The sequence below is a fragment of the Grampus griseus genome (genome assembly GCF_964374135.1).
Source record: "Grampus griseus genome assembly, chromosome: 19".
NCBI lineage: Eukaryota > Metazoa > Chordata > Mammalia > Artiodactyla > Delphinidae > Grampus > Grampus griseus.
Genome location: NC_139013.1, coordinates 8,346,933 through 8,365,344, shown reverse-complemented (window position 1 = coordinate 8,365,344; position 18,412 = coordinate 8,346,933). Strand labels below are relative to the sequence as shown.

The window sequence follows — 18,412 nt, the reverse complement described above, 5'->3', positions numbered from 1 at the left end:
TGCCATGGCAGCCAGGAAACTCAGCGTTACAGTAGTGAGTCAGTCACAGTAACTGTCTCTCTCCCTTTCTTATCCCAGTTTTCTGGTGCTACCATCTCCCCTTTTCCTCACTGTGGTTTCTAATCCCTCAGATCTGCCTTGATATCATCTGCAAAGAATTTTTATAGCTCTAACTTTAGATCCTTCCTGGAAAGAAACTATAACTGGCAGAACATGACAGATATGCATGAGTATATTATACGCATGTGTGAAGGAATCCTGGTTAGGCTCAAATAAATTATGCACGTGCGTGAGCGAATTAAGCCAGGCCCATGAATACATTATGCAAATGTAGGTGGTGGTCATGGGGGCTGTGGGAAATAAATTGGGCAGATGTTTTAAAGGAAGACTAAGCAGTATGCCCGTTAAGACACTGGGTAAATGAGAGGCAAATGATTATGTGAATGTGGGTGTAAATTATGCATCTGTGGGTCTACATTTTGTCTCACTATTAGAATAAATTATGCAAAGTGGTCTTTGCAGTGGGCTGGGTTTATACCTAGGTTGGATTGGATGTGAGTATGAATTACAGTGAAGTGGCATAAATTATCCTAACATCAGAAATCAATTATTAATAATGAATGAATTATGCAAACCACGACTGCATATCTGGCAAATACAGAGCTAGATTACGCAGATGTGGGCATGGATCTATGCGAAGTCCACGGATAAACTATGCAAATTGCACCAAGTTGCACCGAGTTACACCAAGTTACCCTAGTTAGCACTGTCAGAAGACACAAGGCTGGATTATGCAAGTGTAACGTGAATTATGCAGATGGGGGATGTCTTACTGCCAAAGTGGAAATAAATTATGCAAAAGGCAGGGAGTATAGGAAAACATGTGTGACCATACCTGGCAAATACCTGGCTAGACTGTCGTATGCATTACACAGATCACTAGGACTCTGCTAGCACATATGGCCCCCCTGTGAGAGTTCTGGATGGGCATATTGCAAAATGGCGCCCCATACTGTGCAGATGAGCCCTTTCCAGGACCTGCAGCACCATCCAGATCTGGCTTGGGAGCACCCGCTGGGCTCCAGTCCCAACTTGCCCTCTCCGGCCCAAAGCCTTTGTGCAGTGCGTGACCTGTACAACCATACCTGGCGGCCCTCTCAAACGTGAGCATGCATTTCTGCAAATACAGGCATTGACTCTCCAAGCCCGGGGAGCCACCGCTCTGGATTTTGCTGACATACATGCACCAGGGAGATGTCTGTGGGTCCTTGCTCACCTGGACCACACCCGGGGAGAAGACGGCAAGGATGAGATAAAGCCAGACATAGGCGAAGATACTCCAGGAAGCGGTGACGAAGAAGACTCTCAGGTGCTTGATCTTGCGGCTCTCACCGGCCGGGATGACGTAGATGCACACGGCAATGACCACAAACATGTTGAAGGCGGCGCTGCCCACGATGGTGCCCGGACCCAGCTCGCCCGCCTGGAAGTTGTGGCCGCAGACCTCAATAACAGACAGCAGGATCTCAGGGGCCGAGGAGCCCAGGGCCATGAGTGTGAGGTTGGACACAGTCTCATTCCAGATGCGGACGGTGCCCACGCTGGTCTCGCCGTTGGACTTAGTGATAGTGATCTCTTTCTCCTTGGACGTGATGACCTCGATGGATGCCATGAAGCGGTCGGCAATGATGGATACACCCAGGAACATGTAGACCATGGCCACAAAGTAGACCACGGCCCGCGCTGCTTTGTCCCCCAGCGACGGGTCATCGGGCTCCCAAACGGGCAGCAGGACCCCTGGCTGGCAGCGGTTGGAGCCCTGGCAGCCCCCCATGCTGCTGGCATCGCTGTCGTTGGCTGGGGGAGGCGGCAGGGAGGGGGTCGGGGTGGCTGCCCCTGAGCATGGGGGAGTCCCCAGGAGGAGTGCAAACCCCACCAAGGCCAGGGTAGCCATGGAGGGGGTCAGGGTCCTGTGGGGGAGGAGGAAGTCTGGGTGAGGGGAGCAAACCCCTCCCTGTTGCTCAGGAGTCAAGGTTCCTTGGGGTCGGAGAATAGGGGAGAAGCTGAGGACTAACAGAGGGAGGAGAGAGACTGGGGGAGCCAAAGAGAGACAGTGATTCAAAGAAACAGGGTCACAAAGAGACACAGAGAGCGCCAGGCAGAGACCAAGAGAGAAAGACACAGAAAGATAAAGACATCATGCACTGCTGATGGGAGTCAAACCACTGCAGGAGACTATAGCTGAACATCAAGCATCGTAGGACTCAGCAATTCCACTCCCAGGTATGTACCCAAGAGAAATAAGTCAAGTGTTCATCAAAAGACACATACAAAAAAAAAAAAAAAAAAAGACACATACACAAATGTTCACAGCAGCTTCATTTATAATGGCTCCCCTCTTGAAACAACCCAGATGCCTATCAGCAAGAACATGGAGAAGTACATGGCGGAATAGGCACGCGGTGGAATATTATACAGCACTGAAAAGGGAGCGGGCAACTGATACACCCAACAATGCAGATGAATCTCACAGACATGCCATGGAAGAGTGAAGTCAGGCGCAAGAGAACACAGACTGAATAAGTTAGTGGGAGAGGCAAGGGGCTGGGGGGCCCTCAACTCATTTTGTGATTCCTATGGTTTCCAACTTGGCGTCAGAGGGCTCCTGCTTGGGATTTGGGCTGTGGAAGGTGCTGGGGTGTTTGTCTGTCTGTCTCAGGTAGGGCTGGGGAGGGGCTGCTGGAGGGTCTCTCACTCACATCCTTCCCCGCAATGCTGGCAGGTTTCTGTCTCCAGCAACCCCGGGTCTCTGGCAGGTGCAGGATTCCTTAGAAGCTGTGACATGAGGTCCTAGGTTGGGCTTTTGGACCCCACACTGTGGGTGTGGGGTGAATACTTCTCTTGCTGCCTCTGGTTGTGGGTTCGAGTGGCTATTTCTGGATCTAGGTCTCCTTTAAAAATGCCAATCAGTTCACATTCTCCCCTCTGATCAGAACCCTCCATGGCCCTGGTCTCACCCAGACACCAAAGTCCCTTCCCCGCTTCATAAGGTCTCGCACAATCTGGCCCCCTCATTCCCTCTCTGGCCTCATCGCTCTCTCTCTCTCCCCCTCCCTCACTTGGCCCCAGCTACACCACCTCCTTGCTGTTCCTCGGGCAAGTTCTTGCTTCAGGGCCTTTGCATCTGCTGTTCCCCCTTCCTGGGACACTGTTCCCCACATATCCGCTCCCTCTTCTCCTTCAGCTCTCCACTCAGATGTCACCTTCCGTGGCCGCTCTGTCTGTAATGACACCATCCCACTTTGGGGAGTCCCCAGCCATTTCACAGATGAGAAGACCAGGGCTCAGAGAGGCGAAATAACTTGCCCAACGTCCCCCAGCACCCATTCTGCAGCTCCCAGTTTCTCTCACCTAGAGTGGTCCTGACTTCCAGCTCCCCTGCCCCACCCTTGTGTTGTCATGGTAACCCCGTAGCTATAAAATGGAACTGAGAGAGGAAGGCAGGGGTCCTCAGGGCCTCCACCCTCCCCGACCCCTCTCCTGGCCACCAGCCTCAGTTCTCCCGGTAACGTCCATTTCTGTCTGAAAAGTTCTTCTCACGGTCTAACCCACAGCCTGCCCCCAACATACACCCATGTCCTCACAGATTGGGAGCTGGTTCCTTTGGGGGAGGGAGGCAAAATGTTGGCAGAACTTCCCTGAAGAGTGTGTGTGTCTGTGTGTGTGTGTGTGTGTGTGTGTGTGTGTGTGTGTGTGTGTGTGTGTGTGTGTGTGTGTGTGTGTGTGTAGGGGGGCAGGGGGCGGGGTGATTCTTAAAGGGCCACCACACAATTAGCCCCCTCGGCAAGGCCCCTAATGATATATCTAATTAGCAGCCCCCTAATTAGCAACGACTTAGGCATAATTACAAACCCACCAGGATCCAAGGCAAAGACTCACGCTCTCTTCTCTCTCCCTCCCCTCCCCCCAGCTTTCAGGAGAAACCAGGTCGACCTGGGAGTCAAGAATTCATCTATAGCATCTCACTCCCTCTCTCAGGGAAGGGCCATGGGCTGGGACGTCCTCCCTCAAGTCCAACCACCTGTCCCTCCCGCCTCCGTCCTCAAGCCTGGCTTAGTGCCTTTTCCTGCAAAACCTGGTTTCCTCTCCCTGGGGCCTTAGGGAAGAAGGGGGTCAGGGAGAGAAAGCACTAGATAAATATCTGTTAAAGGAACCACCACGAGGTCTGAGCCCTGTCACTGGGGACAGCTGGGTTCCCTCTTCTTGAGGCTCCTGCCTCTGCCTCTCTCGCTCCATGAGCAGCCCTGAAACCTAATCTGGGTTTAGAATCCAGGGGCGAAAGCATCAGGTGGAGGCCAGGGTGGGACTCTGGAGGGCAGATGGCGGGCACCCTCTCCTGGGGCCATCTCTCCCCTCCCTCGTGGGCCGGTGGCCAGCTGGGTCAGCGGTGAGTGCCCCGGCTCTGCCTCACCCACCTCTCGGGGCCTCGGAGACCTCATCTGTAGGGTGGGACTGCACGCTTGAGCGGGGTGGGGCAGTCAGTCTGGCAGGCCAGGTGGGACCCCCTCCTTCAAGTCTCTCATATCGGTAAGGGGGGTGATGGTTCCTGACTGCGCTCAGCCTGGGCGCGGGGGGTGCCCGCCGCCTGCTCTCGGTGGGGACACGGCCTTCTAAACACGCACGCTTACTGCTCCGGGGTAAGCCAGCCTCTCCCGCCTGCCCACAGTGTCCCAGCCTGGGGATCACACACAGACACACACAGTCTCAGTGTTCAGGCTACGGTACGCCGATGGGTAAACTGAGGTCTGGAGGGGCAAACAGCTTGGCCAAGTCATGCAACTTCAAGTCAGGGGCAGAGAAGAGATGGAACTCAAGGTGTGGGACTCCTAAGCTGGTGCTTGTTTTAACCCACCTGGAATCCCACGTGGGCACTCGGGGACCTCACCCCATCACAGCGTGGGCTACAGACTCAGTCCCACACCTCTCATCTCGCCCGCCTTCTCTGGGGCCCCCTTCCCAACAGAAAAGAAGAGGCTGTATTGGCCTGGGAACTCTAGACTCAGAAGGGCCCTCTCAGAGCCCCCAAGGCGCGGTGGAGAAGCTTTTGAGCTCCAGCCCGACTGGGAGACAGGTCTGGGGCTGCCACACCATGAGATGATGGAGGCGAGACTGCAGGAAGGACTGGCCTGGCCCAGCACCTAGAGCTGTGCCTGGAGCAGGAAAGGTGCTCAGTAACTGTCAAAAGAATGAATGAGTCAAGGAACGGACAAGCGGCAAAAGAGGTATGGAAGTTAGACTGCAGCAGGGACTGGTCCGGTCAGTATGCAGAGGAATGGGGGGTTAGATTGCAGGCAGGACTGGTTCAGTCTCCTCTACAAAGGGTACAGGTTAGACTGCAAGAAGGACTGGCCTCAGGATGCCAGAAATAAGGCAGGGGAGAGCAGAGGAGCTCTATCCTCAGGGGAGGGACGGGCGGATGCCAGCCGGGAGGATGGGGGGAGCTCGGCTGAGGAAGGGAGAGGAGTCTGGGGGACTCCGTGCCTCCTGGGGGAGCCCACTCTGCGGCGGCGGCAGGGGGCGGGGCGGGTCTTCTTCCCCCAGGTCTCCCCTTGCCAGGGGCGGAGACAAAGGTGTGTAGGAGGCAGTTAACCAGGGAGAGGAAGCAGAGAGGAAAGAGAGAGACACAGAGACCAGGTCCTAGAGACGGAGATGGAATGAGAAGCAGGGAAGACTGAGGAAGATACACGCGGAGATGGACAGAGACAGAGACACGGGAAAGCTGAGACAGTAGAGACAGAGACAGAGGGAAACACACAGAGATGGCGAAAGAGGAAAGCGGAGAGGAACCAAGGACCTAGAGACAGAAAGCCGGAACAGACACAGACACAGAGAGAGACAGACAAGAGTGAGACTGAGGGAGACAGGGAAAGGGACTCGGAGAGGCGTCCAGACTCCGCAGGACAGAGACCCCTGAGAGATGTGGAGACACAGAAAGACGAGACCGACACAGGAAAGCGGGGGCGGAGGTGGAAGCGGAGAACGGGAGTGCGGGTGCTGCCCCAGACAGGGTGGGGTGTTCTCACCCCCTCAGTGCCCAGGAGGCACCCCCTCCCCAGCCCGCCATGCTCCCTGAAGCGCCGGAGGGGTTGAGGATGTTGACGGCTGGTGGCGCCCCTACCGCACGTTAGGGCCCTGGTACCCGCGCCCCGGGATATGCAGCCCCCCATCCCCTATAACGGAGCTCAGCGAGAAGCGGCTCCGGGCTCCTCAAATGCCCCCCTCCACCCACCTGGGGTAACACCATCCTTCTCCCAAGCCCCCCCTAACTGGGGGTCTCTTACCTGCAGCTACAGCCTAGAGCAGGTTCCCTCAGCACTGTATTGGCAGTGGTGGGCGACTCCGCCCGACAGAGGGAGAGAGAGAGGGAGAGAGAGAGAGGGATGAGCTGGGGACTGAGAGGGAGAGCTAGGGAGGAGGGGAGGGAGAGGGGATAGAGGGAGGAGAGGAGAGGAGGAGGGGGGAGGGATTCGGGGGAGGGGGAGTCGGCTAGAGAGGGAGGAGGGGAGGCCGGCGCGGGGAGCCGGGGCGGGGCCTGGAGAGAGGAGGGGCGGGGGGTGGGGTGGGGGGAGACGAAGCAGCCCAAGCCTCCCACCCACCCTCTGGGTTCAGCACCACAGGCAAGGGACAGTGGCGGAGGGCGCGCGCGCGCGCACACACACACACACACACACACTCGCTGATCCATACAAGGGCCAACGAGGGAAAACAGCTACAAATAGTCACAGGCTCCCAGAACTGGGGGGAGGGCAAGAATGTTTTTAGCCAGAGTCAGATGCAAATTCACATGCTGTGCCTGCTGACAAAGCCAGCCAGAAACAACCACAGAGGCACCCATTAATAATAATAACAACAGTTGCCTTGCACAAGGGGCTTCCAGCCCTTACTATGTGCCAGGCATTGTTACCCTTTAAATAAGTGCTTGACACATGTTGACACAACTGACCCTCCTAAAAACCCTGTGAGGTAAACGCTACCAGCCCCATTTTACAGATGGGGAAACTGAGGCACAGAGTGGTGAAGTGTGCCTTCAGGTTCTACCCTTAACTGCTACACTACACACTGTCCCAGACTGAGGGGCTGGCAAGAAGTTAGGCAGCGAGCTGCGAAGGACCGGGCAGGCGCCGGGAACACAAACTCACAAGTCCTGAAATGGTGAACACACACACACGTGCACACACTTCACAGACCCAGAACATCACTACTTAAATGCCCCAGATCCCACCCTAGGGCCCCACTCCTGTCCAGGACAGAGGCGATGGAACACTCAGCCTCTGCAGACGGGCAGCAGGAGAGAGACCCTGATGCTGCCCATGGCCCATGCCCATCGCCAGTCCTGGCTGGACACCCCCGGGCCCACTGCCAGGAGAGGAGGGAGACGACCCAGCTCTGGCTCCCTGCGATTTCCCACGCTTGGGTTCTGGGAGGTGAGGTGAAGACAGGGGTGGCCAAGAACTGGTGGGCTCCAGCCTCCTGAAGACCCACTGTGGGGCACTGGTAGCTTAGTCTTCACTGTTGGTGCAGATGGTCAGACTGACAGGTGGACTTCCACGGCAGGAGGTAGACAGATGGCTAGAACGACCATGGTGCCTGCCCTCCCCCCCCAGGAAGCAGGGGTCCCACCCAAACCCTGCAGCAGCAAGGTCCCACAGCCAGCCTGGACTCCACTCAGGAATTGCTCCCCCACCCACCCGACCCGATTCTATTCCTGGCAAGATTTGTTCTGTTGTCCCCACCCTCCACTGGTCCCTGTGATGTAGGCCTCAATGCCTTCTCCTGGTGCCACGGAAGTGGCCACAGGAGGGGCAATCACTACAGCCACAGGGCAGGGAATTAGCCTTGTCTCCCACTTCCTGGTCCCCCAATCCCCTGGGCTTTTCAACTAGGCCTACCCTTAGCCCTTTCCAGGACAGTGTAGCCTGGGGCTCATCTCAGGACTCCCTAGTTGAGATCTAAATTGATCACTTCTGCTGGGTGTTAACCTTGGCTCTTGGCGCAAGGTGTAACCATAGTAATTTTTGCTAGGGTCCAACTTCAGTATTATTCACAGGGGGTCTGGCCTCAGACTCCCTGCTACAATTTGACCATGGCTTCCCCACGACAGTCCTTTCCGCCCACATCCTCTCCTCCGAGGCTCAATTTCCTTATCTTCCCACTGAGCCCTGACCTCAGATCCGGAGCTCTCCACTGGGGTCTAACCTCAGCTCAGTTGCGGAGGTCTAACCCTGCAAACCTTTCCCTTATACTCTAGTCTTTCCTGTGGAGGTTTAACCTCCTATAGTGCCCAACTTCCCTTCTCGCCTCTGAAATCTACACTTCAGTCCCACTTCAGTCCCACTTCAGTCCGGCGGCTGGGTCTGACCTTGGATCCCCAATCCCCAAAGTCCCCTCCCTCCATTCTTCCGGGTGAGTCCAGCTCCCGGCACAAAGCCTGGCAACAACTGTTCCTCATCAAACGTGTGCCGAACAAAAGAATGGAGACGAGTGCAAGTTTGGTTCCTCTGGACACAGAAATAATCACCACGGACCGAGTCTCAAGGGGACAGAGGCGGGGTGGGGTGGGATCATCCCATTTTCAAATGGGGACACAGAGAGGGGAGTGGGGGTCACAGGGCATGCTGGGGCGGAGCCAGAGCAGGACCCACCGCTCCACCACCCTGGGGTGTCTGGGGAGACCAGTGCCTCCTTCAGGATGCTTCCCCCGCCATGAAGAGCTGGAGGCGGGCACCCCAAGGAACCTGGGGTGGGCAGCGGGTGGGTACTCAGGAGGCCGGGGTCTCAGCGGGCCCGGCACCCACCCTATCCCCCAGCCTCTGTGGTTGACGTCTCCTCTGCTCCACTTGGTGCCGAAGCCGGGTCAGAACCAGCTCCGAGGCCTGGATCAGGCTGTGCTGTGGGGAATGAGAGAGGACGACAGGGCTGAGACAGAGCTGGAAGGTGCAGGTTACACGCCCCCCCCCCCAACCCCCAGAGGCTGAGAGTGCAGCCGCGGTGGGAGGTCTGTGTGTGGGCTTAGAATGGGTCTCTGTGATGGGGTGAAGGTCAGACCCAGGGGGACGGCCTTCAGTGAATTTCCGGTGGAAGAGACAAAGCCCAGCCCCAGATGTGTGGGTCTGAGGTTAGAACTCAGTGGAGGGGACGGGGATGGATCAAAACATACCGGAGATAACACAACAGTAAAACAACTATACCCCAACAAACAAACAAAAAAACATAAAAGAGAGCTCGCATTACATGGGGGTGAGGCTTGACCACCCGAGAGAGGCTGAGGTTAGTCCACAGCAGGGGGAACAAAGGTGAGACACTGGCGGAAAAGGTTAGGCCCACAAGACAGAGAAAGAGCACACCAAAGTGGAAAAGAGAGGAATAAGTCACCACACAAGGGACGGAGCCAGACCCTGGTTGGAGGGTCTGAAGTTAGCCCCTGACAGAAGGGAAGGAAGGGAGGTCACAGTGGAATGGCTTGAAAGAGATCACAATGAGGGATGCTGGGAGGCTGAGACCACAGCAGAAGGGAAGCCCCTTCTCCCACAGATGGACCACAGCCCTGTCCACTGCGGTCTAACCTCAGACCTCTCCTCATTCCGTTTTACTCGAGGGTCTAACTTTTGTCCCACGTACTGTGGTTCAACCTCAGACTTTCCCACTGGGGTCCAACCTCTACCTCTATGAGGTCTAACCTGGACCATTCCGCTGATGACTAGACTGAAGGAAAAGGCCCCAGCAAAGCCTGCAGCGGAGACAGTAAGGCTAGACTCCAGTAGAAAGAACCCAGGTTAGACCACATGGGAAAGGAGCCTGGAGTCAGACCAAAGGGAAGGGGTGGGCAAACACCAGATCAGGAAACAGAGGTACATCATAGCTGAAGGGCTGGGGCCGGGCCGTAGTGAAAAGGTCAGAGGTCAGACATATTAGTTGGAGGTTAAACAGCAACGGAAGGCTCCAGGCTGGACGGTGGGCCATTGGAATGGTTGGATATTAAACCGTAAGGGCGGTTAAGCTGCTGTTGGAGGGTGAGAGGTCAAAGTACGGGAGAAGGCTGGACATTAGACCACAGGTTGTGGGCGTGACCACAGTAGAAAGTTCAGTGGTTAGACCAAAGGGGAAGGTTTGAGGTTAGACTATGGCAAAAAGCTGGAGAAGGAGGCTGAAGGTCAGACCACAGGCAGAACGAAGCCGGTCACACAGGTGGAAGAAAGGGTGGCTGCAGTAGGAGGGCCAAGGTTAGGGCGCAGTGGAAGAGTGCAGGTCAGGTCCCGGGGGCAGATCCAGGCTGGGCCGCAGGGAAGGGACACGGTCAAAGCAGGTGGAACACAGTAGAGACGTTCGGGAGGCTGAGGGAGGCCATGGGGCCGGGGGTGACGGATGCTGCGGCTGAGCGCCCTTCACCCCTGGCTGTGAGTGCCCCCAGCACCTCCCTTCTCCTTGACCAATAGGAACCGCCTGCCTCCCCCAAGAGGGGGCCTGCAGCCAATGACCCCCTTGCCCGAAGGGGGGGCCAGGCTCCAGTTTCCAGAGGGATCAGGCCAAGGCCTGACTGCCCCTCTCCCGTGAGAACGTGCCCTCAATAAGGTGGGTGTTAAGGCCCCGTCCCAGGGGCCCCTGGCTACCTGCAGGATGTGCACGCCCTTCAGGGAGACCACAGCGAGCTCGCGCAGCCCGTCCCCGGTCAGGTCCACGTGCGCCATGGCCAGCAGGGGGCTAGAGAAGCTCCGCTGCCACAGCAAGTGGAAGCCACGCTGGGCCCCGGGGAGCCCGCGCTCTGGGCTGCAGTACTTGTAACAGAGCAGCTCCTGCAGGGGCAGGGGATTGGGGTCACACGGGAAGAGGCAGGAGGCAGAGGACACAGGCCACGGCAGCCCCATCCCTCCGGTCCCACCTGTCCGTAGGTGGCCACCAGGACCTCCGGCCGCCCATCCAAATCGATGTCAGTGACCAGGCCACAGAGGACGCTGTCGAACTGGTCGCTGCCAGGTAGGAGAAGCTGGTCCTCGAGGCCCCGGCTCAGCAGGTCCCTGAGGGTCAGACCACGGTGGGGAGACTGAGGTCGACCGCGGTGCCCGCCACCCTTAGCACCAGACTCTCATGGGTCAGGTCTGGATGTGCTGTTCCTCCTGAAGCCTGGACACCCTCGTCTCCAAGTTAGACAACCTCATATCCACCAAGGGGAGCTCAAACTGTCTCTGATCTGGACACCCACACTGTCCCCTGGAGGTGGGACCGTCTCGCTCCCAAATGGAAACCCACACCGTTCCTTCTTGTGAGCCCCTTGTCTCCAGCCTGGACACCCACGAGGCCCCCTGAAGGCTCAGAGCTCAGCCCCAGCCACAGCTGGCTCGCATTGGCTCACGGGAGCCGACGGGGAAACTTTCAGAAACTTTGTGAGCGGCCTGGCGTCACGCTGGTGGCTCACAATCCACTGAGGCGGGAGTGTTGACACCACGGAAACGGGCAGATCCTATAAGCCAGGGCTTTCTCCCACATGGAGCCTGTGATTAAACACTTGCCAGCGTGCTCTGTCCACCTACCCCAGGGGGACTGGACATCTCGGTTCCCACCCGAGGCCTCAGCACATGCCCTACAAGTTCTAGACTTAAACACTCGTGCTCTTCTCTCTGGGACACAGACACCTTTACCTGCCCAGCCCTGAACCACTACACCCAAAGCTTTACTCTCTGTGGAGAATGACAAGGCTAGATCACCGTGCAAAGGCATGGGGTCAGCCCACACGCACGTGCCCCGTGGCCCTCACCGATACACCACCGCTGGTTCCAACATGCTGGCCACCAGCACGCTGTACTCCTCCCGCTGTGGTCTGTCCTCGGTCTCTGGAGAAGGAACGTGAACGGCGGGGGAGGCGTGAGGGGCCAGGTTCCAGGCTCCTCCTCCCTCCTCCCCACCCGTCCATTCCTGAGAGGAACACGCGTTAGACCCCTGAGGTTGGGCCACAGGGGGAGGGTTAGAGGTTAGACCACGAGCGAATGATGGAGGTCAGATGCCAGGAGGAGGGAGAGGTGTTGGATGACAGTTTAAAAAGTGCAAGGTTAAACCACCAGGTTAGAAGAGACAAAGGTTAGGTGACAGCACAGAAGTCCGTGGTTAGACCACAGTGAGAGCATCAGGGGATAAACCACAGTGGAAGGGGCAGAAGAAAGACCACAGAGGTGAGGCCAAGAGAAACGCCAGAGAAGGACAGACCGCAGTAAGAGGAACAGATCAACATGTGGGGCGAAAGGAGAGACGCCGAGTGGGGGGACGGCGCTGAGTCCGTGAGAAAAGCCTGGACTTGGATGGCAGCAAGAGACAGAGTGAAGAGGCCACAGATGGGGGGTCCGAGGAAGCCACAGTGTGAGCGGTGAAGGTCAGACCACCAAGGGAAAGGCAGAAGTTCAGCTCCAGGGTGAAAGCTCAAATCAGACCACCACAGGGGCAAGTAGCTGGATCTGAAATTCAGGAGCGTCGTGGGGAGGGAATGGGCACACTGTGGCTCCCGGGCTGGAGTGGGGCACACAGCAGGGCGGGAGGGACGGTGGGGAGCTGGGCATGTGGGGAGAGGGGTACAAATGCGGGTGGAGGAGCCGAGCCCGCGGCCTGGCCTCCCCCTGCCCGGAGCTCACCCTCGGGGGCCGAGAGGCTGAACACGATCACTCGGGAGATGGGGCCGTCCTGCAGGATCGTCCAAGTCTGCAGAACCTCTGTGTGGAGGGCGAGGACTCAGGGCCCCGTCCCGAGCACCCCCGCCCCAGTCCGGCCTCGCCCCACACCCCGTGTCTGGGCCCCCGCCCCAGCCATCACCTCGACTCTGCTGGTCTACGTGGGCGACACGGACATAACCGCTCTGACAGCCGAGAGCTGAGAGCCGCCGGGACGTGCCGGGCAGGTTGTGCACGTCAAGCCAGAGGACGCTGGGGGTGGACGGGTGGACAGAGGGGCCTGAGGGCCGTCGCCAGGCCCCAGCCCCCAACTCCACCTCCCTAGAAGCATCCACCCCACCCCACCTCCGGTAGAGCCTTGGGCCTCCGCGGGGCCTGACTCTTTAGGGGTCAATTCCCACCACCTGATTTCTCTGAGGCTGCCTGCCCCGGTTCCCACTGGCCTCTGTCAGGGCCTCTCCTACCTACTGGTCAGGTTCGTGAGCTCTGGGAAGAGGTTTTCCACGGGCTGTTCTTCAAACTGATGCAGCCCCTCGTTCTGGGGGAACCAAGACCCGCCACGAGCTTGGAGTCAGTGGCCAGCCTCACACACTGTGCCCCGTGCCAGCCCATGGTGGCCCCGGCAGGGCTCTGCCCACCAAGCCTCGCCCTGCCTCACCTCCTTGTAGAGATGAATGGCCGGGTCATTCCCACTCAGGAGAAACACAGTCTCCAGTTGATCCCCAACCTGGACCCTGAAAGCAGAAAAATCTAGAATGCCAGTGTGGTAGAGTCCGTGTGTTTTAAAATCCTCCTCTTGCAGAAACTCTTGCCTGCGAGAACCCTAACATTCTGGGTTCTAGACACTGGATCCAGAGCTAGGATCTCAGGATGTAGAATTCTAGAAACTAGTCCTCACAGAATCTCAGATTTTAGAACTTTCCAGTCTCAGAATCACAGAAACTCAGCGTTTTCGAACCTTCTGTTTCTAGAGCCCTCACTTGCTAGAATCTTCATTCTGGATGTGGATTCAGGAATGAACATGGAGCTCTAGAATGGGCTGCAGAACCTCAGAACACTAGCACCTCTTTTACCCTAGAACCCCAGTGTTCTGTTTTCTGTCTCCTTTGAAATGCTAGAGCTTCTGGAAATTGCCATCATGGATATTCAGATTTACAGAATTGGTAGAATACCCAGATCGTAGAACCCAGAACATTAGTACTTTAGAACCTTCAGTTTCTAGAACTCTCATCTGCTAGACCAGAGGTTGGCAAATTATGACCTGCAGGGCAAATCCAAAACCCACGGCCTGTTTTTGTGAATAAAGTTTTATTGGAACACAGCCACACCCATTCATTTACACAGTGTCAATGGCTGCCTTCTTGCTACAGTGGCCAACTTGAGTAGTTGTGATAGAGATTATTTGACCCCGAAGCTGTGCCTTAAAAGAAAAAGTTTGCCAACCCCTCTGCTAGAACACTGGTGTTTTGGAATTCAGAGCTCTAGAATGGAATTCTTATACTCTGGGATTCTAGAACATCAGTATTCTAGACGGTCTGTATTCTATCTCCTTGGAATATGACAATGTTAGGGCTTTAATATTACAGAATCTCAGAATCATCAAACTGTAGAACTTTCAAATCTTGGAAACCCAGAGCTCACAACTCTAGAAAAATTGGCATTTCTGGGTCTTGGAATGCCCAAATCTAGATCGTTAGAACTTGAGAATTCTACACATCTGGAGCACAGGAGCTCATTCACTCTCAAATTATCTAGTTCAGGGATAACAAAATGGTAGCCCGTCAGCCAAGTCTGGTCCGTGGCTACCTTAAATGCACGATGCTCTAAAAAACAAACTAGTCTGATTGTCTATAGGCAGGTTTGTGGTCTCCAGTTTGCTACAGCCACCGCCCTCCCAACACACACACACACACACACACACACACACACACTCCCTATTGTATCACACCTGTGGCTTACTTACTCTGCGTGGCACAGTTGGAAAGGAGTGAACTGGAGCTCCAGGTTCAGGCAGCTCTCTGCAGGGGGAGTACAGGCAGATGGGCACAGGGGACCTGACAGCACCCCCCCAACCCCCTTCCTCATCCCTCCTTCCCTCCAGGCCACACTTACGGGCAATGGAGTCCAGGTTGTACTCAGAGCCAGGCTCGTAGTCACAGTAGATGTTAAGGAAGGGGCTGCCCTTGTCCCCTGAATCCTGGGAGAGGAAACTGGCCTCAGGGGAGAGTAGGGGCAGCAAGAGGGATATGGGTCAGACTCAGTAAGGAGGAGAAAATGGATAGGTGGAGGGCTCTGGGTACCTTGATGAACGTGATCCCCACCACCAGGCCCTGCTTTGGGGGTGACTTGTTGAAGGTGTCGATGGAGACAATCTCTGCGTCCACTGGGAGAGGACAGTTCAAAGTTCACGTTTCAGGCAGACCCGTGATCCCAATATTCCCAATCAACAGTGAGCCCTGACCTCTAGGACTCAGTCATCTCTGACCAGCACAAATTATCATGACCTCTGGGACGGTGTGAGTCCTGATCACCATCACCATCACCATGGTAAGAGGGATCCTGGTTTCTGAGTCTGAGGAATCCTGAACCCTAACTACTTCAGGCCTCTATTAGCCCTGTCCTCTGACCTCAATGCCTCCAGATTACCAGCCTTGACCCCCTTCAATCACCATCACCCTGATCCCATTCTCCCATCCTGGTGACCTGGCTCAGACAGAGCCTCAGAAGCCTTCTCAGCACTACACTCCAAGACCCCCAGCCCCATGGCGCCACGCACCGGGAATGTAATTGAACTGCAGCTCCTTGGCCACGGGCCGGATTTTCTGTCGGAGGTCTTGGTAGCGGAAGCCTAGCACCTTGCCTTTAAGGGTGGCGGCCAGCAGCTCCCCGCGCCCACCCGCGCCGCCCGCCAGCCCGTACACATTGCTCTGAGACGAGAAGCGTGTGAAGCTGTCCTCGCGCAGCGGACAAGGCCCCGCGGCCACAGCCGCCTCCCCCATCACGCCCCTCAAACACTGGTCCCCGTAGCCCCCGCGGCTGCCCACTCTACGCCATGGACCGCCGGGCGCCGGCCGGTCGCGCAGACTGATTACGTAGAGAAGCTGTCGACGCTGCCCTTTACCAAGATGGCTGCCAGCCGGGCCGCTTGGGCTTCCCACCAGACTTTGCCTCAATGCGCCTGCGCGCTCCTTCCTGGTCCTTTTCAGGGCCGAGGTGACTGCCGCCCACTGATTAAGGCCTGAAGATGAGAGGTGGTGGCCCCTGCTGTGGGTGGCGCGGAAGACGGAATAAGAAGAACCTTAATGCTCAATATAGCCCTTACGTGCCAGGAACTGTTCTAAGCCTTTACATCTATCAATTTTTAGTTAAAACTCACAGGCAGGCTTGAGGTAGGTACTATGATATGTTTTACCGATGAAAAAACTGAGGCACAGACAGGTAATTTGTCTAAGATCACACAGCTAGAAGCAGCAGTCAGTATTGGAACCCAAACACAAAAGCTCCATAGTTTGTTTTAATCACATCACCTTTAAAATGGTGAAATGCATTCTTCTTACCCCAAGGAAACAGTTCTAGCTATCTACCCTGGCTAATCACCACCACCTTCTTTACTGAAAGCCTACTGTATCAGTCATGTTGGCTGATTAGCTCATTGAATCTTCACAACTACCCTGCTCTGGTTACCCTGCGTTCATTTATTCAGCATTTATTGACCACTGTATGAATTTATCTCCATAAACTGTTGCAACAACTTTGGAAAGAAGTTTATTATCCCAGTTTCTGGAGAATGAAACTGAGGCTCGGGGAGAATAAGTCCCTTGACTGATATGATAGTAAGTGGTGGAGACAGGATGAGGTCTTCTGGGATTCCTGTATATATTTTTTTGTCTCCAGAAGGGCATCAAGGGTTTGGGGACTCTATGTATACCTGTATGTTATTTCCAGAAGACATGAGTTGGCCAGCTGTCCTGGCCACCTTGAGTAATCTTCTGTCACCCCCTTCCATGCAGAAAGAAAACACACACACACACGCACACACACACACTGCAAGATCTGTGAAGGCAGTGACTGGATCTCCCTTGGTCACAGTTAAATCCCCGACGCCTGGCCCACAAGGCCTGACATGGAACGAGCATTTAGTAAGTATGTTAAGAACCCAAAACTATGTACCAGGCCCTTTGCCAAGCACCTGGGACACTGTTGCATAAGAGCCCTGAGAGGAGAGTTCTCAAAGGCAGACTGGATCTGGAGGGTGGTGAAAAGAAAGGAGTTCGTGTCCACTCCAGATCTGGTTATGCTATTTAGTGCTGTAATCCCAGGGTTTGAGCTAGGGCATGGCACACGGTAGGTGCTGAGTAGATACTTGCTGAGTAAATGGGGGTGGGGTCTGGTTCTGCTGCTTCTGAACAATGTTTTCTTCAGGCTTCTTCTACCTCCCTTGGTAACCGCAAAACCACATTCCCTTCATATTTGAGTGAATGAATAAACAAATGGGTTGGAAAGGAAAGAACTGTCCTGTTCAGTGGTTTCCAACCCTAAGTACACATTTGGATCACCTATGGAAAAAAACTCTCCAAAACCAGAAGGGTGGGGAACCTCAATCAAATCACAATTTATCAGAGCGCAACCCAAGCTTGAGCACTTTTAATATGATTTTAAAGCACAGCCAGGGTTGAGAATCACTATTTAGGTCATGGCTGGCACAAACAGATTCTCACACTACTTACTCTTCAGCCTGTGCCAAGGCAGACACTGGTAATCAAACAGATCTCAGGAGTCTTAACTGAGCTCTAGGCAGCCATTATCAATCGATTAGAGCTGTGGGAAAAGCTGAAGGGGACGGAGGGGCAGGACAGGGTGTCATAGAGAGGCCACTCTTGACACACACTGAGCCTGAACCTTTCCTGAATTCCTTCCAGGCTCTAGGCTGGAGCAGCTCTCTGAGGAGCTTGCCCTGGTTTCCCAGGCAGCACCTCCTCTGCAGCCCCTGTTCACTTCCTGACATCATGCCACATACTGTGACACTGAGTCTGCAACTGGGCACTGACCCTCCTCCAGCTGTTCCCCTACTCCAAAGTGGGGAGCGCCCTGCCCAGCCCAGTGCCGGGTGGAAGCACAGGCACATCAGACTGTCCACCTGACAGGCAGGCCCACATGCTGGAGTGTGGAGGAGGTGGCTGATTCTTGCCCTCCTTTCCTGGGCAAAGGGCTCCTGCTGTTTCCTCTCCCACTCACCATACCCACTCGGTCCTCCTTGTACTCCGCCCGCCAAAGCCGCTCCCTGCCCCCCTTCAACAGATGGAACAGTGCCACTGGGGCTTTCAGCCCTCCCTGCAGGGAAATACGGACGTGGGGTGTGAGGCTGGAAGACTTGGTGGGCCTCCTCCAACCCTTCTTATCACCGGTGATGCATCCATCCTCCCGCCAGCTCTGGGGGAGGGGCACTGGCACCCATCATCCCAGCTGAGGAAACCAAGGACCAGAAAGCCCAGAGCTCAAAGATCCCAAGCCCATGGCTCCCAAACCCACCAGCCCTGGGCCTCCCTTCTCTAGGCTCTGACCCAGCCCATCCTCCTGGTTAAGCCTGCCCTCTTCTTTCCCAGGAAGCACACCCAGAGCCCAAGGTGGGAGGGCCAGGGAGAGGGGACACAGGCCCTGAAGGGTGAGGAGGGAGCAGAGGTGAGGAGGAAGAGACTCATGCA

General features: G+C 55.8%; 2 protein-coding genes across 4 annotated transcripts in view; both read right to left on the bottom strand.

The window, feature by feature from the left end:
- SLC8A2 (solute carrier family 8 member A2) overlaps nucleotides 1-6,500 on the bottom strand; it is a gene marked incomplete at both ends in the record, with an annotated part of 29,862 nt that extends 23,362 nt beyond the window's left edge. For 2 of the 3 annotated variants that reach the window (XM_082677038.1, XM_082677039.1), the window contains one exon: nucleotides 1,277-1,954. In XM_082677038.1, the coding sequence (XP_082533164.1) occupies nucleotides 1,277-1,954 (678 nt within the window). Of the gene's footprint in view, nucleotides 1-1,276; nucleotides 1,971-6,351 lie in introns of those variants that run through there. The other variant, XM_082677040.1, reaches the window with a different exon arrangement.
- A 2,048-nt stretch (nucleotides 6,501-8,548) lies between these two features.
- KPTN (kaptin, actin binding protein) lies at nucleotides 8,549-15,775 on the bottom strand. Its single transcript, XM_082676892.1, has 12 exons — nucleotides 15,487-15,775; nucleotides 15,011-15,093; nucleotides 14,823-14,907; nucleotides 14,674-14,728; nucleotides 13,369-13,444; nucleotides 13,175-13,248; nucleotides 12,853-12,962; nucleotides 12,675-12,752; nucleotides 11,810-11,885; nucleotides 10,937-11,072; nucleotides 10,668-10,850; nucleotides 8,549-8,948 (listed from the first exon to the last, which is right to left on the bottom strand). The coding sequence occupies exons 1-12, from the start codon at nucleotides 15,707-15,709 to the stop codon at nucleotides 8,820-8,822; spliced, it is 1,308 nt and encodes a 435-aa protein (XP_082533018.1). The 5' UTR covers nucleotides 15,710-15,775; the 3' UTR covers nucleotides 8,549-8,819.
- Nucleotides 15,776-18,412: the final 2,637 nt, after the last annotated feature.